General features: G+C 49.4%; 1 protein-coding gene across 9 annotated transcripts in view; it reads left to right on the forward strand.

Moving 5' to 3' along the window:
• The window catches only part of RAP1GAP2 (RAP1 GTPase activating protein 2), a 206,283-nt gene that overhangs the window by 86,403 nt on the left and 95,842 nt on the right, over positions 1-24,038 (forward strand). For all 9 annotated transcript variants that reach the window (XR_006603739.1, XR_006603740.1, XM_045070200.1 and 6 more), the window contains one exon: positions 17,348-17,432. Coding sequence is in view for 7 of the 9 variants with exons in the window: in XM_045070200.1 (XP_044926135.1) it covers positions 17,348-17,432 (85 nt within the window). In the remaining 2 variants the exon portion in view is untranslated. The remainder of the gene's footprint in view (positions 1-17,347; positions 17,433-24,038) is intronic.

Raw genomic sequence — 24,038 nt, forward strand, 5'->3', positions numbered from 1 at the left:
CCGTGCCCCATGAATATGCATTGATATTTATAATAAAAATGTAAAATTCAGAAATGGAGTGATAGTCTCTCACTTGGTGGTGTTCTTCGAAACAATCCAGGATAGCTTATTTGTATTTATTTATTTATTTGTTTTCAAAAAAACATTTTATTTATATATTTATTTATTTGGCAGAGAGAGAGATCACAAGTAGGCAGAGAGGCAGGCACAGAGAGAGGGGGAAGCAGGCTCCCTGCCGAACAGAGAGCCCAATGTGGGGCTCAATCCCAGGACCCTCAGACCATGACCTGAGCTAAAGGCAGAGGCTTAACCTGCTGAGCCACCCAGGTATCCTGCTTATTTGTATTTAAAAGATACTTCTGGGGATGCCTGGGTGGCACAGTGGCTCAAAGCCTCTGCCTTTGGCTTGGGTCATTCTCAGGGTCCTGGGATCGAGCCCCACATCGGGCTCTCTGCTCAGTGGATAGCCTGCTTCCTCCTCACTGTCTCTGCCTGCCTCTCTGCCTACTTGTGATCTCTGTCAAAACAAACAAACAAACAAACTTAAAAAAAAGATACTTCTGTAGGGATTTAGCAAATGAAAAATAACATTCTTTTAAAAAACCAAAAAACCAAAAATAACTCATATCAGGCACTCTTCCCAAGCTGCATAGCTCTTGGACATCTGGTTGGTCCAAGAGAGAGCCCTCAGGGATCTGGAACCACCCTTTTCCCAGCAGAGTTTAATGGCTGCTCCTACTGCCTGAGCTGCCAGTTCCCAGAGACCGGGGTTGCCAGGGTGGGGAGCCTTTTATAACTTGCCATCCAGGGTCCCTTGGATTGCTAGCTTTGCCACTTAATTGCTCTAGGGCCGTCCATAAGTCACCTAACCTCTCTGAGCCTCAGTTTCTTTGTTTGTAAAACAGGAACATAATTCTGTACCTAACTCATAGGGTCGTAGAAAAGATTAAATAATGCATGTTGAGAGCTTTGCATTGTACTAGATCAATACTAGCTGCTATTAGGATGAAGATGAGGATGATGCTGAAGGATACTTTTATTTATTTTTTTAAAGATTTTATTTATTTATTTGACCGAGAGATCACAAGTAGGCAGAGAGGCAGGCAGAGGGGGAGGTGGGGAGGAAGCAGGCTCCCTGCTGAGCAGAGAGCCTGATTCGGGGCTCCATCCCTGGACCCTGGGATCATGACCTGAGCTGAAGGCAGAGGCTTTAACCCACTGAGCCACCGAGGCACCCCTGAAGGATACTTTTATTTTGTCTACCATCCCTGTCCAGAGGAGTGATCCAAGGTCGAGGCAATGACACGAGCTTGGATCAAACTAGTGGGGAATAGGTTAACTTTGCCTGTGACTCTTGAACAGGGAGTTGAGGTCAGTCAAAGCCACAGGGGTGGACAGACCAAATTGCAGTGGAGAGAACATTGGCCTGTCCCCTGCTGCTCTGAGTTAGCCCTCTAGTTCTGAGGGTCTGTGAGCTTCTCATTTGCTTAGTCACTGCTGAGTTCATTCAGTGCCAGTCACTCTGCTGGGGGCTGGCCCAGTGGTCAGGGTGTACGCCGGAGACCAGGGAAGGGGCGTGGGCGGACAGAGGTGGCTCATTAAGGCCCTCTGTTCTTACTGAGTTAGGAGGTCGGCCTGGCTAGGGGAGTGAGTTTGTGTTCATCACTTGGAGATCTTGGATCACTTGGTGTTCCAGGTAACCAGGTCCTTTTTCTGAGCCTTCCAGCCATAGGATACTGCCTGGTATTTTCCAGTGTATCCCCAGAGGCATGCACAGTTATCCTATCCTTTTTTCCTAATGTCCCTGAGAAAGAAGCTGATGCTAAGGAGACAAGACTTCTGGTGTCACTGGTTTGGTTCCTCAGCATTGGGTTCGAGCATGTTGGTAAGGTGAGATCGTAGCCCTGGTCCCTCGGGGCGGACTCAGCTGTGCTTGGTAGCTTGGCTGCAGGTGGACCCCATTTCCCTGGGCGTTCATCTCCCAATCTTGGACCACGGTCACAAACAAGAAAGGGCAAGAATGAGGATGGGCCTTGCGCTCTTTCTGGGTATTGGAAAACAGTTCCAAGCATTTGTCCTTCTAGTGAATGAAGCTTTCAGAGATTGGTAATAACATTATTAATTGGAAAGACCATGCATATTTACCTTGAAATTCTATGGTCTGTCTCCACTGAGACTCAGTAGTATAAACCAATGATGAAACTCTCTGACTGTCATGTTGCTAATAATGTATCCAGAAAAGTCCAGAGTTAGAGGCAGAGTCTGGGAGTGGAGTTGGAGTGACTGCTGACTAGGGAGGCCGAACCCCTCTGGGACGGCAGGGGTAACCCCAATGCCAATAGCTGGGTGGTTCCTTAGCATGGGTGGTTTAATACATGCCTGTGCCAGGGATGAGGAGCTGGGGCTCCTTCTCTCTGAAGGTGTACAGGAATTCTGCCAAGACTTGGGATCACATAGTTCGCAGTATATCCTTACGTTAGCATCACGTTTTTGGTTCAGTGCAATAGTCAAGGTTTACTCACTATGACTATGTAAGACTCACTTATTGTTGAGCCAAGGTAGTCACTATAATTGTATTTCCTTTTTTTTTTTTTTTTTTTCTGAAAGAGGGAAGGAGAGAGAGAGAGAATCTCAAGCAAGCTCTATGCCCAGCACGTGCCCTCACAACCCTGAGATCATGACCTGAGTCGAAATTAAGTTGGACGTTTAACTGATTGAGCCTTCCTGGCACCCCTAGTTCCTTTCTTGTATAAGCTTCTATTTTCCCTGGAGTTAGTAATTAACTAATGTTCCCCCCATTAGCATAGTTTTCTGTGTACTTATCTTTACTTTTCGATTTTACCATTTTTACTTATTCTATCATAATTCCTTGAATAGTGTTTCTTTTGCCAAGAGTTTGCACCTATAAAGTCTCCTGTCAGTTCCATTCTTTTCATCAGGAGACCTCACTTTCAGAGCGCTCTATCCCTTACTATTCCCATTATGGTAAAATGACAACATTTTGTCATGCGTAGATTCTGAGGGTTAGGATTTCAGGTGGGGTGCCTTGGAGATGACGGGTGGCTCATCTCTGCTATGCAGTGTCTGACCTCGTTCTGGATGGCTCATAGGGCTGGAGATGGCTAGGATGCTCACTTAGCTAGGGCCATAAGTGTTTTAAGTATGAAACACTCCCCCAGGGTCATCCATCCCCTTATCTTGCAGGTACCAGTGAGCTCCCTTTTCCTCTTCTAATATATCTGCTCTTGCCAGTTCACATTGTAAAAAAAAAAAAAATCAAAAAACTATTATTTTAAGGGGCTTCAGAAGAAGCAAAATAAATGCAGGTAAGCCATTTGATATGTTCATTGTGGACGTCTCAATAGGCTGAACACAATGTTGGTCTCTACCTCTATGTCTGTGTCCCTTTCTGTATTTATATCCATCTCCCCTAAAGGAAGCAAGAGAGAACTATTTAAGAATTATTTTTTATTGTGATACATTCCATACACCCAAATTGAATTAGGCAGTAAGCATCCACGTACTTGCCATCTGGGTAAAGAAATTCTAACAGGCTGGGAGAATGCGGATATCTTGTGCTTTTGGGGTTCCATGGCTTTGTGATTTTTGAGTCTGAAGCCATCTGAGGCCATGACCTTCGGAGCTGGCCGTCTTTGCTCTGACTGTGGTGTTGCTCCTTCATCTGAGGCCAGACGATGCTGAGTGGGGCGGCCAACCATGTGAGGGCAGCTGCTCCCTTGGCGGTCTCCGGGGGCTGCCATGCACTCAGGCTGCATGACCTCCCTCGCCTGTACCCCTCGCTCTCTGCTAAGTCTTCGGTACTTTTCTCAACCCACCTGGGTTTCCCTGGACCCATGACTTGCGGTGTGTCTAGAATGAATGTCTGCCTCCTGCCAAGCTAGTTCTCCTCCTCCTCAGGCTGTGTGGTGGTCAAAGCACCCATGCCTTGGTTTTCTGAAACCAGCCTTTGAGCTTCCCCTTCTTCTATCCTGGAGTGATCTTGGCTTTGCCTCTGAGATGCCTTGGGACCCCCTGGTTTTGTTCCTGTGGCTGTTTAAGTGCAGCAGGGGCTCTTCCCATTTTCTTCCTCCCTCTGCCTCCTGCCCTGCAGCAGAGCCCTACCTCCAAAACTGCCGCTTCCTGTCACCCATGAAATAGAGTTCATATGGCATGGTGCCTGTTTCCCAAACTGCAGTCCCATCTGCTGACCTCCTTCCCCATTTCTGTCAGGTCTCGGTGTCACCTGTGGTAGTTGTTTAATAGTTTCCTGTAACTGCTCAGTGTCTAAGACTTGAATGAACGATTTATTTATTTAAAATATTTTACTTATTTGATAGAGATAGTGACAGTGATAGCAAGAGCACAAGTGGGGAGGAGAGCAAGAACCCGACGTGGGGCTGTATCCCAGGAAGCTGGGGTCATGAACTGAATCAAAGATAGATGCTTAACTGACTGAGCCACCCAGTTGCCCCCGAACTCATTTTTATTATAATTATTATTATTTTTAAAGATTTTATTTATTTATTTGGTGGACAGAGATCACAAGTACAGAGAGGCAGGTAGAGAAAGAGGGGGGAGGAAGACTCCCCACTGAGCAGAGAGCCCGATGCCGGGCTTGATCCCAGGATCCTGGGATCATGACCTGAGCCAAAGGCAGAGGCTTAACCCACTGAGCCACCTAGGTGGCCCTTATTATTATTTTTTATTAGCACATAATGTATCATTTGTTTCAGGGGTACAGGTCTGTGATTCATCAGTCTTACACAATTCACAGAGCTCAGCACAGCACATACCCTCCCCAGTGTTGATCACCCCATCCTTCCCTCCCCCCATCCACTGCAATCCTCAGTTTGTTTCCTGAGATTAAGTCTCTTCTGGTTTGTCTTCCTCTCTGGTTTCGTTTTAATTCATTTTTCCTTCCCTTCCCCTATGATCCTCTTTCTTGTTTCTCAGATTCCTCATATCAGTGAGATCATATAATAATTGTCTTTCTCTGATTGATTTATTTTGCTTAGCATAATACCCTGTAGTTCCATCCATGTAGTTGTAAATGGCAAGATTTCATTTTTTTGATGGCTGCATAGTATTCCATTGTGTGTGCACATGTATATCACATCTTTTTAAAAAATATTTTATTTATTTATTTGAGAGACAGAGATCACAAGTAGGCAGAGAGGCAGACTGGGTGGGGGAAGCAGACTCCCTGCTGAGCAGAGAGCCCAATGCGGGGCTCTATCCCAGGACCCTGGGATCATGACCTGAGCTGAAGGCAGAAGCTTAACACACTGAGCCACCCAGACACCCATCTACTACGTCTTCTTTATCCATTCACCTTTGACAGACGTCTAGGCTCTCCATAGTTTGGCTGTTGTGGACATTGTTGCTATAAACATTGATATGCATGTGCCCCTTTGGATCACTACATTTCTATTTTGGGGGTAAATACCCAGTAGTGTGATTGCTGGGTCATAAGGTAGCTCTATTTTAAACTTTTTGAGGAACCTCCACACTGTTTTCCAGAGTGGCTGCACCAGCTTGCATTCCCACCAACAGTGTGGGAGGGTTCCCCTTTCTCCGCATCCTCGCCAACATCTGTCGTTTCCTGACTTGTTAATTTTAGCCATTCTCACTGGTATGAGGTAGTATCTCATTGTGGTTTTGATTTGTATTTCCCTGATGCCGAGTGATGTGGAGCACTTTTTCATGTGTCTGTTGGCCATTTGGATGTCTTCCTTGCAGAAATGTCTGTTCATGCCTTCTGCCCATTTCTTGATTGGATTATTTATTCCTGGGTGTTGAATTTGATAAGTTCTTTATAGATTTTGGATACTGGCCCTTTATCTGATATGTCATTTGCTAATATCTTCTCCCATTCTGTCTGTTATCTTTTGGTTTTGTTGACTGCTTCCTTTGCCATGCAAAAGCTTTTTACCTTGATGAAGTCCTAGTAGTTCATTTTTGCCCTTGCTTCTGTTGCCTTTGGTGATGTTTCTAAGAAGAAGTTCCTGCGGTTGAGGTCAAAGAGGTTGCTGCCTGTGTTCTCCTCTAGGATTTTCATAGATTCCTGCCTCACATTGAGGTCTTTAATCCATTTTGAGTCTATTTTTGTGTGTGGTGTAAGGAAATGGTCCAGTTTCGTTCTTCTGCATGTGGCTGTACAAATTTCCCAGCACCATTTGTGGAAGAGACTGTCTTTCTTCCTTCTTTCTTTCTTTCTTTGACAGGCAGAGATCACAAGGAGGCAGAGAGGCAGGCAGAGAGAGAGAGAGAGGGAAGCAGGCTCCCTGCTGAGCAGAGAACCCAATGCGGGACTCGATCCCAGGACCCTGAGATCATGACCTGAGCCGAAGGCAGCGGCTTAACCCACTGAGCCACCCAGGCGCCCCAGACTGTCTTTTTTCGATTGGACATTCTTTCCTGCTTTGTTGAAGATTAGTTGACCATAGAGTTGAGGGTCCATTTCTGGGCTCTCTATTCTGTTGCATTGATCTATGTGTCTGTTTTTGTGCCAGTACCATATTATCTTGATGGTTACAGCTTTGTAATAGAGCTTGAAGTCTGGAATTGTGATGCTGCCAACTTTGGCTTTCTTTTTCAACATTCCTCTGGCTATTCTTTTCTGGGGTCGTTTCTGGTTCCATAGAAATTTTAGGATTATTTTTTCCATTTCTTTGAAAAAAGTTAATGGTATTTTGATAGGGATTGCATTAAATGTATAGATTGCTCTAGGTAGCATAGACATTTTCACAATATTTGTTCTTTCAATCCATGAGCATGGTATATTTTTCCATTTCTTTGTGTCTTCTTCAATTTCCTCAACTGAGTATTCTCTAGTTTTCTGAGTACGGATTCTTTGCCTCTTTGGTTAGATTTGTTCCTTGTTATCTTATAGTTTTGGGTGCAATTGCAAATGGGATTGACTTTTTAATTTCTCTTTCTTCTGTCGTGTTGTTGGTGTATAGAAGTGCAACTGATTTCTGTGCATTGATTTTATATCCTGACACTTTACTGAATTCCTGTATGAGTTCTAGCAGTTTTCAGGTGGAATCTTTTGGGTTTTTCATATAAAGTATCATATCATCTGCAAAGAGTGAGAGTTTGACTTTTTCTTTGCTGATTCAGATGCCTTTTGTTTGTCTGATTGCTGAGACTAGGACTTCTAGTACTATGTTGAATAGCAGTGGTGATAGTGGACAGCCCTGCTGTGTTCATGGCCTTAGCAGAAAAGCTCCCAGTTTTTCCCATTGAGAATGATATTTGCAGTGGGGTTTTCATAGATGGATTTTTATGATATTAAGGTTTGTTTTATGATATTAAGGTTTATTAAGAGTTTTAATCAAGAAAGGATGCGGACTTTGTCAAATGCTTTTTCTGTATCTACTGAAAGTATCAAATGGTTCTTCTTCTTTCTTTTATTAATGTATTATATCACATTCATTGATTTGCAGATGTTGAACCAACCTTGCAGCCCAGGAGTAAGTCCCACTTGGTTGTGGTGAATAATCCTTTTAATGTACTGTTAAATCCTATTAACTAGTATTTTGGTGAAAATTTTTACATCCATATTCACCAGGGATATTGGTCTGTAATTCTTCTTTTTGGTGGGGTATTGTCTGGCTTAGGGATCAAGGTTATGCTGGCCTGATAAAATGAGTTTGGAGTTTTTCTTCCATTTCTATTTTTTGGAACAGTTTCAGGATAATAGGTATTAATTTTTTTTAAAGAAGTCTCAAATGTGAGACTTTAAAAAAAATATTTTATTTATTTGTTTGTCAGAGAGGAAGAGAGCACAGGGAGAGGGAGAAGTAGGCTTTCTGCTGAGCAGGGAGCCTAACATGGGGTTTGATCCCAGGACCCTGGGATCATGACCTGAGCCGAAGGCAGCTGCTTAATGACTTAGCCACCCAGGTGCCCCACTATTAATTATTCTTTAAGTGTTTGATAGAATACCCCTGGGAAGCCATCTGTCCTTGGGCTTTTGTTTGTTGGAACATTTTTGATGACTGCTTGACCTATTTTTGTTGATTTTGAGGGGGGTTCTCTGTGCCTCCTGGATTTTGATGACTGTTTCCTTTCCCGATTAAGGGAAGTTCTCTGCTATAATTTGCTCCAATATAGCTTCTGCCCCCTTCTCTCTTTCTTTTTCTTCTGGGATCCCAATTATTCTAATATTGTTTCATTTTATGGTATCACTTATCTCTCGAATTCTCCCCTCGTGATCCAGTAGCTTGACCTGGTGACGTACATGCCTGACCCTGGGAAAGTGTGATGCTGATGTTCTTCTCCAATGAGCCCCGGTTTTTCCCACCGTCAGTGCACTATGAAGCTGGACTGCCCCAGGTCCAGCTGTGGGAACTGGGACAAGTCACCCAATCTCTCCAAGTCTCAGTTTCCCCTTCTGTAAAATGGGGTTAATAATATTTGCTGCAAAGGGCTGTCATGAGTCTTCAGTGAGCCAGGCTTCCAACAGCCCTGGTCCATGGTAAACTAGGGGACTGGGGTTTTTTACTATTCCTTTCGAGGGCCTGTTAAAGCTAGGGAAGTGTTTCCTCTGCTTTGGTGACACTGGATGGTCTGACTCAGTGCTCTTTGCTTTCATTCTTACATGTCTCTGCTTCTTTGCCATTCCCCATTTTTTTCCCTCCTGGGTAGGTGTTGGCCTTGCCCTCAAGATCTAGCTCAGCTGTGACCTCTTCTGTGATACCTGAGCTGATCTCCCAGGGAGACCTGGCCTTCCCTTCCCTGTGTCCCATGGCTCTTTATTCTGTTTAACCCACAGTTGGTACTTGGCAAGTGGGTCTTTCACGTGGGTGCACTGTGCCTTCAGGACTGTGTCTGCATTTTCACTTCTCTGGCCTGGATTGTCTTCTTGGGTGCTTGTAAATAGTATTGATGTTACTACTCTTGGTAAACAATACACAGCCCACCCACCCTGGATCTCCAAGAACTCAAGCTTCAAGGACATGAGAAGGTGCTGGCTGGTGTCCTCCCTTCTCTGCCTCTGCTGTGGCACACAGGACAGGTGTGATGGGAGAGGGCAATGGGATTGGAGTGAGGGGTCTGGGAGTTGAAGCCCAGCTCTCAGATTTCTGATTCTGTGACTCACAGGCCCACACCAGACCCCTCAAGTTCTGCTCTTACTCATATGGGACCTATGTGGCATCAGTTCTAAAACTTGTCTGTTTGGTAAGGCTTTTCCCAGGAGCATGGAGATGTGCCTGTGTGTGGGCTGGTCCATTGGCTCTGAGATGTAATAGTGGGGGAGACTCGGTTGTCTTGAACCAGGGGCTGTGGCTGGGTATCCAGGGCTGAGTAACCCTCCTGTTTGGTGCCTGCCTTCTTCCTTCCCCTTGCCCAGTTTTGGGATTCATGGTCCTCCAAGAAAGGGCAGTGCCACCCTCACCCAGCACAGCCAGAGAGAAGCCAGTATGTTCTTTAAAGCTACAGGCACGAACTATCGCCAGACTTCTCCTTGGTCCCACAGGGAGCCCCGTCTCATTGCCCAGGGTGTGGCCTGTTTACCTCCTGTGCAGCCCTGGCTTGTGCTGTCGATTCATCCCTTATCGGGGGGCCCATAGACCCTATGGACCTCTGACACTCAGGCCTTTTTTTTTTTTTAATAAGCTCTGTGCCCAACATGGGACTTGAACTCACAACCCTGAGATCAGGAGTCACATGCTTTACTGACTGAACCAGCTGGGTGCCCCAACACTCAGGCTTTATCAATGTGTGTGCATAGACCAGCTATAATTCCTGACCAGTTCTTCCTGAGATACAACCTGCTCACTTTTCATGAACTAAGCTTTGGTGATTTGGAACTGCACCCTCTGGAGACCAGGAGACAGCCCGGCGTGGGGGACTTGGGCATCTCCCATTGCCTCTCTGGGCCTTGGTGTCCTTGTCTGTGGCATTAGGTTGTTGAATGGCAGCTTCTTCTTCTTCTCCTCCTCCTCCTCCTCCTTCTCCTTCTTCTTATTTTAAAAGATTTTGTTTATGTATGACAGAGAGATCACAAGTAGGCAGAGAGGCAGGCCGGGGGGGGGGTGGGCAGGAAGCAAGCTTCCTGCTGAGCAGAGTGCCCCATGTGGGGCTTGATCCCAGGACCCTGGGATCATGACCTGAGCCGAAGGCAGAGACTTAACCTACTGAGCCACCCAGGTGCCACTGTTGAATGGCTTCTGATGGTTTCTCCCAGGGCTGCTGGTCTGTGTCCACGAATCCCAGGAAGTGGTGGGCGTGGTGGGGGTGGGAGTAGCCATTTTGCATCCCTGGAGAGTTTTGAGTCATCAGTGGTCCAGGGTTGGGCTCCAAATTCCTAGGCATCAGAAGTGTGCACAGGGATGGGACATGACAGCAAAGTCAACCCTGCCAGATGCTGCCAGGTGAGCAGGAGCTGCTCCTTCCTAAGAGGCTCTTCGGGGGTGCATTTCTCTACCTGCTACAACCTCTCATTCCCAAATCCTGTGCTCCCTTCTGTCCGTCTGCTACCCTGCCAGCTCTGCTGGGCCCTCTTCTTCTCCCTTTCCACATCTGCCCCAGCACAGGATGGACATTAACCCCCTCGTGTCTGTGTCTGTCCCTTTGGGGCTTGCAGTCAGGCCCTATGCGTCTGCTGAGGACCTGGCCCACACAGTGGCTGGGCCTTCCTGTCCCTGCCTTCCAGGCTTAGAGTCCAGAGTATATGGGCATTTGAATTTCCCTAGATCTGAAGCTGCCCTGCCCCTCTCCTCCACCTTCTGGCTTTCTGCCTTAGCCCTCTCCTCCATACCCACTCCTCCCCCTCTTCGATGGCAGCCTTGGCAACAGAGTGGTGGTGACCAGGTCTTCTGAAACCAGGCCCTGAGCTGAGTGCCTTGTAGGCCTTATTAAGGCCACTGGGAAGGGGGCTGTAATTATACCATTTTACAGATGAGGAAGCTGAGGGGCATGGAGGTGAAGTGATCTGACCAGGGTCACATAGCTGATTGGGGTAGGGCTAGAATTCAAATCCAGGCCTGTTGAACCATAAAGCCAGTGCTTTTGATCCACTGTACGTGCTGCCCACTTGCCTGGCCCTCTCCTCCATCTAGCCTGCTGCCAGGATCTCCTGCCAAGCCTGGACAGAACTTCTCGAATATGTTTCCAGGTGCAGGGATGCCCCAGGATGGCTGGCTGCTAGGGTGAGGGTATCGTGATTGTGCCACAGGGCCTGGGGTCTCTGTAGACAACAAGGCAGACTCCCCTGGACATGGACCTGTATCCTGCCTTCCCCCTCTGCTCATCCCTCCCCCTGGCCTGCCTTGCCCAGGGACCACATAATAGTTTGCCACCATAAAAGCCATCTAAGACACTAGTCATCAAGGAGTTGAGCCCAATTTTCTGAGTCCTGCTCAGGGAATAGGTGTTGGGAGTTAACTTGCCCATTCTACAGATGAGAAAGCAGAGAGAGCAGAGAAAGCAGAAAGACTTTGAGGTTCAGCTTGTCAGGCCTCAAGCTAATTCTGGCTACTAATTCTTCTTCCTTCTTAGCATGTCTGCTTCTTGTGCTAATTTCCCATAGGCTTTTTATGTTATCCCTATCGTTTATGTTCTAGTTAGCTATATAGGATGGGGAAATAGGAAAAGTTAGGACTCAGATGATCGCTCCAAGTAAATGACAATGCAGGTACTTCTGAGTGTTGGGAGTGGAGATGGAGGACCTTGCAGGTGCAGGTAGTAAGGGAGCCCTCATTGGTGTCTGAACCATAGTCTCAAAGCCAGAACTTGCATGCAGCCCAGGGCCCTCGGGGCACCAGAAGGCAGCCAGTGCAGAAAATAAGCAGCAGAAACGACAGATATAGAGCCCTTTCAGCCCCTTCTCTCTTCCTCCTTTTTAACAACTGAGTTATAATTTACACACCATAAAATTCACCCTTTAAAGTATATAATTCAGTGCTGGTTCGTATTTTCACACAGTTGTACCTCCATCACCTGTGTAGTTCCCGGAATATTTTTATCCCCTCAGAAAGAACCCCTGAACCTATTAGCCGCCACTCCCCATTCCTCCCCACTCCCCACCAGCCCCTGGCAACCGCCAGTCTACTTTCTGTATCTGGATTTGCCTGTTCTGGGCATTTTCTGTGAATAAGATCACACCATATGGGGCCTTTTATGTCTGGCTTCTTTCTTGTAGCATCATGTTTTTGAGGTGCATTCACACTGTAGCCTGTCAGTACTTTGTTCCGTTTTATGGGTGAATACTATTCCATCCTGTGGCTAGACCACATTTTGTGTTTCTCTGTTCATTACTGGGTCATCTCCACCTTTGGCTGTTGTGAATGGTATGTCTCATTCCTTTTGGTTTAGTTTTCCTGGGAAGCTTTGTACAGAGGCCAGCGGTCTGCATTCCTCTAGCGTGGCTCTTTGGAAGCCAGAGAAAGTAGAGCCAGAAATGGCTAGGTGGCTGGGGACCCAGTGGGGTGAGAGATGGAGACAAAGGGAGTTTGTAGGTTTGGGAGAACTTTCTTCCAGAAGGAGGCCTTCAAGCTGGCCCCAGAGCCATCTGCTGAGAGGTGGGTATTTTTTCTGTTGATTATTAACCGATTGTTATGATCCCGAGAATGGATTGCTGGGACTAGAACGGGTGCTCTTTTGAAATGCCAGAAATGTTTTCAAAGACATTAAACAGTGCCGGACCCTTCCTTGCTTCTCTCTCTCCACTTGGACATTAGATCATCATTTTTGGGGTTACAGTAACAATAAATGTGATAATAGTAATAATGATCTGTATTTGTGTAGGACCTTATGTTTTATTTCATAGCCATTGCATTTAATTCCTCAGAACAACGTTGCCTACATCTTGGCAGATGAAGGAAGTGGGACACAGAGAGGTGAGGTTACAGAGAGGTGAGGTTACTTGCCCAACGGCTCACAGTGGGGTAACAGGTAGAGGCAGACTGGAACCCGGGAGTCTCTTGATCCCTAGTGTGGGGCACTTTCATAGAAGTGGTGGGGAGATGACCTCAGAGGGTCTGGGTCTAGGGTCCCAATCTGAGTCTGGACGGAAGGAGCTAGAAGACCTGGGTGCTGTAAGTAGGACCCTCACCTGGGGGGATGAACAGTCGCATCTGACTTTCTCAGCTTCCACCACAGGCTCCTTGATCATTTCCTCTTGAGACCTGCATTTGGCTAAAGGCAGCTAGACCCACTCCCAGCTGCCCCAGGTTTGTCCATGCTTCTAGGGAAGGAATCCCAGAGCAGAGAACCTCAGTGCCGCGTGGTTCTGGGGCAGAGGGATGCTGAGTGGGAGGCACCCCCACGGCCCCTAGAGGCTGGAGGAGGCCCCTGACCACTTCTGTCTGCGTTTGCCACCTTTCTCTGAGCACAGTATATGAGCTTCCTCCTCCCTCTTCTGCCTTCTCTTCATTCCCTTTTTTCCTTCCTCCTTTGGGTGCCTGTGTGGTTCTGGGACCCCACATCTTAGGAGGTGTGTGTGAGCATTTGGCTGGCTTGGTCGGAAAGGCAGTTTCAGACTCAGTTCTGTGACCATGTCAAGATCACTATGGTTCATAAGAAAGTTGTTACAAATAATAGTAAGGACACTGCCTCAAAACAACTAGATGTTTGTTGTCTCTGTTTTAGAAGCCAGAAGCCCAAGACCAAGGTGTGAGCAGGACCTGCTCCTTCTGAAGGCTCTGGGGTAGATGCCTTCCTCAAGTCTTGAAGTTCCCAGTAGGGGCTGGTCACCCTTGGCGTCAATTTGGTCTCTGTCTCTGTTGTCACCTGGCATTCTCCCTGCGTGTCTGTGGCTTCACATGGCTGCCTTCGCCTCTTGTAGGGACACCAGTCAAATTGAATTAAGGAACCATCCTAATGACCTCTTGTCACATCTCCTAATAAGGACATTCATGGGTCCTGGAGGTTAGGACCTCAGCATATATTTTTGGGGGACACAAATTCAACCTGTAACAGGCAGCTTTGGCATCTAGGAGGTGAGAACGGGGGTGGAGCATTGTGTCTTGTCCACTCCCACAGGTGCCATTTGAAGCCATCGCTATACCAGGGTTTGTGACCAAGGGCCTCTGTGTACTCTGAGTTCTGCTCTCTTTGAGGGCCACAGTCTTGCCTCCTGTCCATGCTGGCATCCCATCCAGAGTCTTGGACAGAGCCCTAGAATAGGCACAAAGCTGCTAGCTACTGGTGCTCATTCCTGCTCTGGCACCTTCCAGGCTCCAGACACCATTCAGGGAATCCTTCTGGCTGGAAAACACCTCATGCCTTCACTGAATTGTCCTCACTGCTCCCTGGAGAGTGGTCCCAGGAGCTTATGCCAGCCTCCAGGGAAAACAGGCTGGTGCAGGGAAGCAGGGTGAGCCCAGGAGGGGTTTGATGCGGTGGCCCGTTGCCTGAGACTCAGGGGTCTTGGGTAATGACCACATCTGCTTTGGACCCATGGGAGTGGACATCTTTCACCTTACGGGGAGAAGCAGACAGCATGACTCTGTAAATGAGTGTCCCTAGACCAGGGATGGTAAAAACCTGGCAACATTGCCCTCTAGAACTGATGTCCCTGGAGAGCCAGGACTGCATTTAGGCGAGTGTGCCACAGCCTCCTACTGTAGACTTTGGGCAGGGGGCATGCCTCCTGTCCCCTCCCTGCATGCTTCTTCCTTCTTGGCTCCCAGTCCCTTGGGAGTGAGGGGCTGCCCTCATCCATCCTCACCTCAGGGGACCTGAGGCTGGTGCCCTGGTCCCTGCTCATCCTTCCTCACCTCCTTACCCCCATCTTAGCTCTTCAGGGGCTGGGCGCTTTGAGGAGGAGCCATAGCGGTGTGGGAGATGGCGTAGTGGCTGGAGTGGGTAAGCCTGTGCCAGGATCCAGCTCGGTGGGGTCCACGGGCAGGTGGGGGCCAGAGCAGCTGGGCTGGACCCTGCACTGGCCCAAGGCCAGAAATGGAAGGGGAATTGGTGGCTCCTGACTAAGAGGTAGAAGGAGGCTTGTTCATTCCTTTGCGTGTGAGTGTGTGCACATCTACACATGCTGAGTCGTGGCTCTGCTGGTTCTTGTGCCAGTAATAGTCTGGATCTGGAGGGGGGCACCTTCCTTCTCCTCCACCCACACCCTCAGAGTGAGACATAGGTCCAGAAAGATATGAAGAAAAAGACAGATGGAGGATCAGAAAGGGGGTCTGATCAGAAAGGCAGGTCGAGGTTAATGGGGGTCATATGGATCCTGTACGAAGTCAGATGTTCATGCAGCCTTCTTACCTGGTTGTCTAGAGGACAATGAGGCATGGCCTGCTGCAGGGCTAGGCGAGAGTCGTGTCGGGGTAGATAGGCCCGGCATCATCTGGTCTGGTTTTCTTTCAGGTTGGGCTGCCCTGTGGGCTAAGGGGTTGTAAACCCAGCCTGGGGTGGTGCCTGTCTCCCGTGCAAGGGCTTCTTCTGGAAATGCAGAGGGTGGGGCTCTGTAGGAAGCCTGGGGTTGGGGCTGTCCTCCCTGTTGGCAAGATGTGCACTGGAAAGTACAGAAGCATTCCCTTGAGGTGGCAGTGGGGGTCCTTTGGACATCAAGGTGGGACCCTGGAATCAGACCGACTCTGCTTCAGGTTGGGGTTCTGGAAAAGGAAACAGTTGCAAAGTTGGAAGCCTTGGTGGCTTAGCCTGGTCTTGGGCTCTTAACACAGTTACCCTCTTCTCTCCCTGCTGTCCCAGGAGACAGCCAGGGCATGTCCAGGACTCCAGAGCGCCTTGTCTGGGGCTCCCCCAGGTACTGTCCAGCTGGCCTTGTTGTGTAACCAGTGCTCCAGAGCCTTTTCTCTCTGCCAACATCCTGCCTGGTGATTGGTCTGGAAACTAGCGCTCCTTGGTCACCACCAAGGGCCAGATGGAAAGTGGGGAGTATGTGAGAGCAGTGAACTTGTTGCTGTCATGTTGTCATGGTGACACAACTCTGTTGAGCTGCTTCTCCATGGTCCTAGCCCACATGGACTAAAATAAGTTCTACCTGCAGCTCACACAGCAGGCAGCCCCATTCTCCCAAGGTCAGCTCTCTGGCCATGGGGTGTGTGTGTGTGTGTGTGTGTGTGTGTGTGTGTGTACACGCACGTGCACACAGTCATAGGGGCAAAGGGGACGTTTATACTCCTGTTCTGTCTCTCTTTCTTTGGTCCTGAATTCAAATGTATTTTGAATACATCTATCAAATGTATAGCTGCATTTTATTAACCACTGTAATTTTGGCAAATGAAAATACTTGAGGATAAACGATAACTGCTATAGTTTCAGGGCCTAATTATTTTCTACTATGTCATTGCGGTAAAACGGCTACATTTATTTTGATGCCTTTCAATGTTTGTCCGTGTGTCAGAGGCCTGTAGGTGTTGTGGGTCTTCTATGTCTTTAGAACGGCAGTTCTCAAACTGCAGTGTACATCAGAGGGATTGTAAACCCAGATTCCCAGGACCCATTGCTGGAGACCTTGGTGTGCACCTGAGAATTTGCATTTCTCACAGGTTCCCAGATGATGCTGATGTGGCTGGTGCAGGGACCATGCAAGGAATAGCCCCTGGGGGCTCAGTTGGTTAATCCTCCTACTCTTGATTTCAGCTTGGGTCATGATCTCAGGGTTGTGAGATCGAGCCCCAGGTCTGGCTCTGCACTCAGCAGGTGGTCTGCTTGAGATTCTCTCTCCCTCTTCCTTGCCCCTCCCCCTGCTCACACGTGTGCATGCATGTGTGCTCTCTCTCTCTCAAATAAATAAATAATAAAATAGGGGTGCCTGGGTGGCTCAGTTGGTTGGAAATCTGTCTTCACCTTGGGTCATAATCCCAGGGTCCTGGTATCAAACCCCTCGTTGGGCTTCCTGCTCAGCAGGGAGTCTGCTTCTCCTTCTGCCTCCCTGTTTCGTTCTCTTTCTCTCTCTCAAATTAATAACTAAAATCTTAAAAAAATACAATGAAAGGTATTTTCTGTCTACACTGGACTATGCTAGGTTTTTTTTTTTTTTTTAAGGTTTTATTTATTTATTTGAGGGAGAGAGAGCATGCGAGTGCACCAGCAGGGATGGGGCAGAGGGAGAGGGGGAAGCAGACTCCCTGCTGAGCAGGGATTTCCCCACACGGGACTCCATCCCAGGATCCTGGGATCATGATCTGAGCTGAAGGCAGACACTTAACCTGCTGAGCTGCCCAGGCGCCCCTGGACTGTGTTAGGTTTTAAAACAAAACAAAATAAAGTTTACCACATTCCAGTGGAGAATGCACCCAAGTCTAGTTTTGCATGGTGTGTATTAGACCGGGTCCCCATGCCCAGCTTCTGTTGGCAGAGAGAGGGAATGGCTCAGGCGGGCCCTCACTCACCTCTTCTGTCTTCTGTGGCCTCTTCACAGGAAGCAGGAGCTGGCCAACAGCTCGGATGTGACCTTCCCAGACCGGCCGCTGTCCCCTCCTCTCACGGCACCTCCCACCATGAAGGTAAGAAGCTTAGTTAGAGTTGGTAAGTGGGGAGGGAAGTAGCTGTCCCTTTGATCCAGGCCCAGCTGCTGCTGTCCAGTGGGTGCCATGTAGTCCCCTGACAACCTCAGGAGGCAGTGTCCACCTGAGCTCACCAAGGCGGGAGGAGCCATGACTGAGACTTGAGGGTGTCAGGGGCTGAAGGAGGCCTTGGGGAGCTGTGGGGTCCAGGCAGGAATGAGTGCAGCCTGGTGTCTTCACTTGATCTTAGCCAAAAGGCCTAGAAGGAATTGCAGCCTGGTGTCTTAGGGGGCTACTTCCCAGGAGAGCTGCCTGGTGGCGGGGCTGTGGAAGGCAGGTCTGTGGGGTGGCCCCTTCCTAGGACTTGGGTGGCACTTGCATGGTGGTCTGCCTGCCTCTGACTGGCCCTCCTGGGGTGGCCCTGTCACGCCAGTCCCTGTGGGAGAGTTGCTCTGGAGCTTCTGGGGGTCAATAATTCTTTCCTATTAGTACTTTGTTTACAAGTCTCCTTCCTGGGAGACCACCTTCCAGAACCCTGGCCCTGACTGCTCATTCCTGGAGAGGAGCTGAGGCATTGTACCCTCCCCGCACCATGCTCGTCTCCCTTCAGCTCTCAGTCCCCCTGACAGGATGGTCACAGGGAGGACTTTGGCTCAGCCAGTATTCCCACCTAAGCAGCAGTGCATGATGGTCCTTCCCACCCTTCCTCCTTCTCACAGTTGGCCAGGTGAGGACTAGCTCTGAACAAGGCCGAGGACTTGCTTCCTGAGTCATCTGAGGGGACATCTAGTCCGCCTTCCATCTCTGCCGTAGAGCTTTGCTGTGGGATGACTCGCAGGGAAATAATTACGCCTCTCTCTCCTCTTGGTCTTTGTTGTATCCCTGCTCCCCTAACCTGATCTGTTGGAAAATGACCCCCCCCAAAGGAAGTAGATAAAAGCCTCCTTTCTGTTATCACCCCATACTGAATGCCCACTACTCGGAGAGCTGTGTGATATGCATCAAGGGGGAATGTCCTAGAATGACAGCCAGAGCCTGCCCTGGTTGGATTAGGAGTTCAGGAGTTGGTGGGGTGCAGGGCTGACTGCAGACAGCTCTGCCTTCCTCCTGGTGGGGTACCCATGGGCACCGGAAGGCAGAGCACCTCCATTAGCCTAATCCAGTGCAGGCATCTGAGCCAAGTGCTGGGGGCTTTGTTTGCCTAGGGTGACACTGACAAACATATCACCATTCTCAGTTTCAGCCCCTTGGTCTGCAAAGTTGGTTGTCGAATGCTTGTCATTGTGCTTCTGGGTGGCGGAAGTTTGCAGGAAGAAACCTAGAAGTTTCCGAGGAGGAGTCACTGAGTTCTCTTGGCAGGCTTCCCTTACTCACATGCTCATTTAATTCATTCAACACCCAGTACTTGCTTGAATGTTGTATTAGTCAGGACTCTTGGTTACAAGTGATGGAAACATAACTCACTTTGGCTTAAGCATAAAACAGAATGTATTGCTTTGTGATGGCAAATATGGACTCTAGGCATGGCTGCATCTATGAGATTTGTCTCATTCCATCTGTCTTCTGTTTTGGTTTTGTTCTTTGTTAAGCTCTGTCTCCGTGGTGGCAAGATGGTGACCTAACTCCTTACCTGCTGAGTAACTTCAGTGGAAGGAAGAGTCTCTTTCCCACGGTACTTCTAGCAAAAGTCCCAGGGAGGAAGCTGAAGGGCCTGGTGTAGGTCACCTGTCCAGTTCTGAAGCAATCATTGCGGCCAGAGGGGTGGGGGCTCTGATTGGCCAGACCTGGGTCTCACGACTTGCTATCTAAGCCCAGAGAACCGAGAGTGGGAGAGGGGTGATTTTTCAAAGGAACATTGAAGGCTCATTAGAAGAAGATGGGGGGATGGAGGCAGGGCGGACAAGAACAAACAGCTTTCTACCACAGGTGCTTGCCGTGTGCCAGGTCCGGTGATCCCTGCCCTTCTGTGTGTGCCAAGGCATCATGGTGCCTGCCCTTCTGGAGCTTGTCATCGAGTTGGGGAAGGGGAGGTGAAAGTTGAAAAACTAATTTGAAGATGAAGGATGGACAGTTAGGTGTGATGAACGTTCCAAAGGAGAAGTAAAGCCTAGCTCGGGGCTATATAAGGGGTAGGCGTGCGTATATGTGTATGTGTGAATTGAGCCGAAACTTGGAGAGGGTCAGGCAGGACTTCTTAGGAAATGACGTGGAAGCTGAGCCCTGGGAGTTGAGTAGGACTTTGGCAAAGGTGCTGTCAGGGTGGAGGAGACTGTTCTACATGCTTGCTGCTCCATGTGAGGCCAAGGGACCAGCAGGGCCTGCATCATGTGGGAGCGCCTTAGAAGTGCAGAATCTCAGGATGGGTACACAGATGTGCGCTGCAGGCTCCGTGAGCCCCCCGGAGCAGGAGAGAGGTGGCTGCGTGGGCAGAATGGGAAACCAGAAGGGCCAGAGCACCCACAGTTAGGGACAAAGAGGCAGACCTGTAGAAGTTTTCTTTTATTTTTTATTTTTAAAAATTTAATCTGAGCACATTTTTTATGTGGAAGTATAGTTGACACAATGTTGCATGAGTTTCTGGTGTACAACATAGTGATCCGACAAGTGTGCACATTAGGTTCTGCTCACCACAAGTGTGTCTCCCATCTGTCCCCACATAATGCTGTCATAGCACCATTGACTGTATTCCTGACGCTGGGCCTTTCATCCCCATGACTTAGTCATTCCAGAACTGGAAGCCTGTGCCCCCTACTCCTCTTCACCCACTCTGCCCATCCCTTCCACCTAGACCCTTAGAAGTTTTGTTAAAGATTTTGGGCTTTATCCTGACTAAGGACATTGATGTCATTGAAGATTTTTGTCTGAGCAGTAGCCAGAGGATGGGACTTTCGGAAAATCACCCTGGCTCTTGGGTGGAGAGTTTGTAGGAGAAGCAGAGGGAGGTCACTGAGGGAGTCTGGTGCAGGGGTGGGGAGGAGACGATGGTGGCCTGACTCTGAGGGTTCTGTGGGGTTGTTTGGAAGTGGTCGGATCTCTGATTTCCCAGGAGGTAGATAAATGAGATAGGAGGATTTGGGGGGAGAGAGGAGGCAAGAGTGACCCCAGGTTTGGAACAACTGGTAAATGGCAAAGCTGCTCTCTGAGATGGGGGACCCCCAAGGGAGGATGAGGGCTGAAGGTGTAAGTGCTACATTGCTCATGTTTGAGACACAAATGCTCAGTGTTTGGGGGCCAGACTCAGAAGAGGGTCTGGACTAGAGGTAGTAATCTGGAGCCATTCTTCTAGAGTAGGACATTAAATCTTGGGGCGGAGGGCTGGGCTGGGGCCAGTGAGTGCTCCAGGGAGAGTGTGGAGTGAGAAGAGGAGAGATTCCTGGGGTGGCGCCCTGGGGGTCTCTCCCAGCAAAGGCTAATGTGGAGAAAGCTGGAGACTGGGTGGGAGGAGCGTTTCACGAAGGAAGAATGGACAGCTGTGTCAGTGGGGCAGAGAGGCCAAGTATGGGGGAGCACGTGTGGCCTGGCCGTGACTTGGGACAGTTCTGGGGAGGGAGGCATGGACAGCAGACAGGGGTGGGCTGAGGAGTGAGTGGAAATGTTAGAAGAAGGGAGCCACGAGGGTGCGTGGATACAAGAGGGAGGGGTACTGATCAGGAATCCAGAGCATAAGTAAGAGATTGTTAGTTAGTATAGTGATTCATTCAAAACATTTATGACTTGCCTTGGGCGCCCAAGCCTACTCTGTTCTGGCCTGTACAGGGCCTGATGGGTTGTTGGGGTTAAGGCTGGCCTGACTGGAACTCCAGGCAGGCTCCGAGCAGAGCGCTAACCTATTGGGGTGGCTTTCCTGTCCAAAGCCTCAAGGACAAGGTCAGAGCTGAGGACTCAGAGGAAGATATGATGGGTCACCCTGGAGGCTCACACTCGGTTTGGTACCCTTCTGTGGTTGGGGTTGAGGGTCAGTGTGTGTGGGTGTGGGTGTACCTGGACTTAGGGGTCTCTTGATGACTGTTATGTGGGCTTGTTCTGTGGGAAAGACTTAGCCTGTGGCCATGGTTAAGAGGCTGTCTTTGGCTAGCCTATTTTTTTGTCCTTTGGCAAAGCATACTGACTCATACAGTTAAAACCACAGTCCTCCTGCCAGCCTGTGCTCATCACAGAGGGAGCGTCCCTTTCGTGATTGTACTTCCCAAGCCCTGTTGCTGGCCATTCGACACCACCCTGCACTGAGCTCCTCAAGGGCAGCGACTCTCCCGTTCTCTGCTGGTGCATGTTTTTGGCACGCGGACTGTCTGGGACATCCGGGTGGGAGGAACCTGTGACTGGTCTTCTACTTCTCTGGTTTTGCTTGAATCTCATATCCTGGCAGACAGACCGTCTGTCTCCGGTAATACTTTTCTGAATTAAGCCCCCAGCCTTGTGTTAAGATGCGGACCAAAACTCCCTCTTTCCTCATCTGTCATGGGGGTATTTCTACCTGCACGGACCTGGGCTTCCACTGGTGATGTCGGGCTCAGACCTCTGCTTTGCCAAGCTCCCAAGCTCCCCAGGTTATTAGGGCACACCGATGTCTGAGACATCCAGAGTAGAAGCTAGCCTCTCTCCAGGGTTTCTGGCCTTGGGGGTTCTGCAGCATGACCCTGCTGTACCCCCAGCATCTGGGCAGTGGGGGCAGTACAGGCTTGGGGCAGCGCTGGCAGGCCTCCCCCTTGGGGGGATTAGCTTGGGAGTCATAGAATATCAGTGAGGGATGAGTAATTTCTTTTATAGATAAATTGGATGGGAAATTGGACTCACCTAAGGTCCTCCTGAAGATAGTGGTGCTCCCCCTTCGGTCAATACAATAAGTTTTGGTAAAGTGCTCCTCCCATCCCACCTCTCACAGCCAGGACAGCACCTCCTCTGGTTGCTTCTCCCACCAGAAAGGGACTGCGGGAGCAGAGGGAGCCTGCAGCCCCCCTGAGAATTCCTCAACCTGGGCTTCTGCCCCTACTGAGCACCTGATGCTACCGGTCTTTGCTTCTCCTCCCCCGCCTCTCTGCTGTTTGTGTTGTTCAGGGGGATTTTTTTTTTTTTTCTAATATGAAACTGAGAAAAAGCAACCAAAGAGATGCTAAGCAGATGGGCTGAATGAGAGCCCAGTTCCAGCCAGAACTCACACTGTGGATGGTGCAGGATGGGCTGGGAAAGGGGTTTGGGACTGTCTCCCTGGGAATGCTGTGGATTGTTTCCAGGTCTGCATTTTTTATGATCTGGTTTTCATACCCAGATGGATCAATAGGCATTTAGAAAGGGCTGCCTGTGTGTGCCCAGCATTGCACTGGGCTCTGTGGGGTCGAACTGAGGCCACAGTCCTCACCCCTCAAAGAGCCTGCTGTCTGCAGGGGGCCTCAACTGAACAGAAGAAACCATATGGCTCAGCATGTGACAAACTCAAATGTGTCATGTGGCTTCTCAGTGGGGTGGAGGGGAGTGAGGATGGCTTCCTGGGGAGGCAGGGTGGGGTGGGCAGAAGGGCCCTGATGGCAAGCGCGGGGGTGGGCTAACCCCTGGGACTGACCGGAGACAACAACCTTTCTGGGCCTTATGAAGTGAAGGGGTTGGGGTTGACCCTCCTGATTCTCTCCCAGCTCACACTGAGTGTGCAGGGCATTTTGTTGAAGGTGACAGTGCTTGGACCTGTTCTGACCTTGACCTGGACTGTCATATTTGTCTTTGGATCCCCACCAGGCCTTTGGTGGCTTGGTCAGTTGGGAGGCAACCCTTGCTCAGTCTACTCCATCTTCTCTTGTGCGAGTCTGAGGGCAGCTCCCTCTTGGACCTTCTCTATCCTGCTTTGTGAGAGCCTGAGGACAGCTCCCCTGAGACCTTCCCCATCCCCCTTTGTGAGAGTCTGAGGGCAATCCCTCTCAGATTTCTTTCCAGAGGAAGGTAATGGGGCCTGGGGTTCTTGCTGTGGGGATGAGCAGTAAGTCTTGTTCCTTCATTGTCCTTTGGTACTCTGCTCTCCATGACTCACTAATACCCTTGAAACCCTCAGGGGTAGGTCAAGCAGGTATATAAGTCTCCAGATGCTAGGGAAGAAAATGGAGTTTGAGGAGCTTATTCTCTGCACCCTCTTCATTCCCTTTGGGCCAAGCTGTGCTGGTCTCCTCCTCCCACCCTCCCAGGCTCACCAGTTGCCCATCAGCCTCTCTTCCCCCGGGGGCGGGGCTGGACTTTCCTTTCCAGCTTGTAGCTTATCCTCAGGCCTGATGCCAGCTCTCCAGTTTGTTGCTAGTTCCAGCCTCCTCTCTTCTGTTGGTTCTGGGAAGGGAGGCTGTCCCCTTCTGTCAGGGTTGAGTAGAGATTATGTCAGCCCCTCTGAGATCTACCAATTCTGTGTGGATGAGGTGAGGAGGCGTTTGTGAAAAGGATGTTGGGGGCCTTCTTGGGGCAGAAAGGGCTCAAGGACATAGCAGGAAGGTTTGGTTCCCCCTTCAGGAAAGCCCTGGAGGGTGACATGAAAGTGAGGAAAAATATTTGTTCCTGCGTTACCGCCACTGCACAGGTTCTCTTGGTGATACTCTGTGGGCCTTGGGAGGGCTGTCTCTGGTCTCCACGAAGACC

Source organism: Mustela putorius, unplaced genomic scaffold (genome assembly GCF_011764305.1).
Source record: "Mustela putorius furo isolate JIRA1106 unplaced genomic scaffold, ASM1176430v1.1 tig00003962_pilon_pilon_pilon, whole genome shotgun sequence".
Taxonomy (NCBI): domain Eukaryota; kingdom Metazoa; phylum Chordata; class Mammalia; order Carnivora; family Mustelidae; genus Mustela; species Mustela putorius.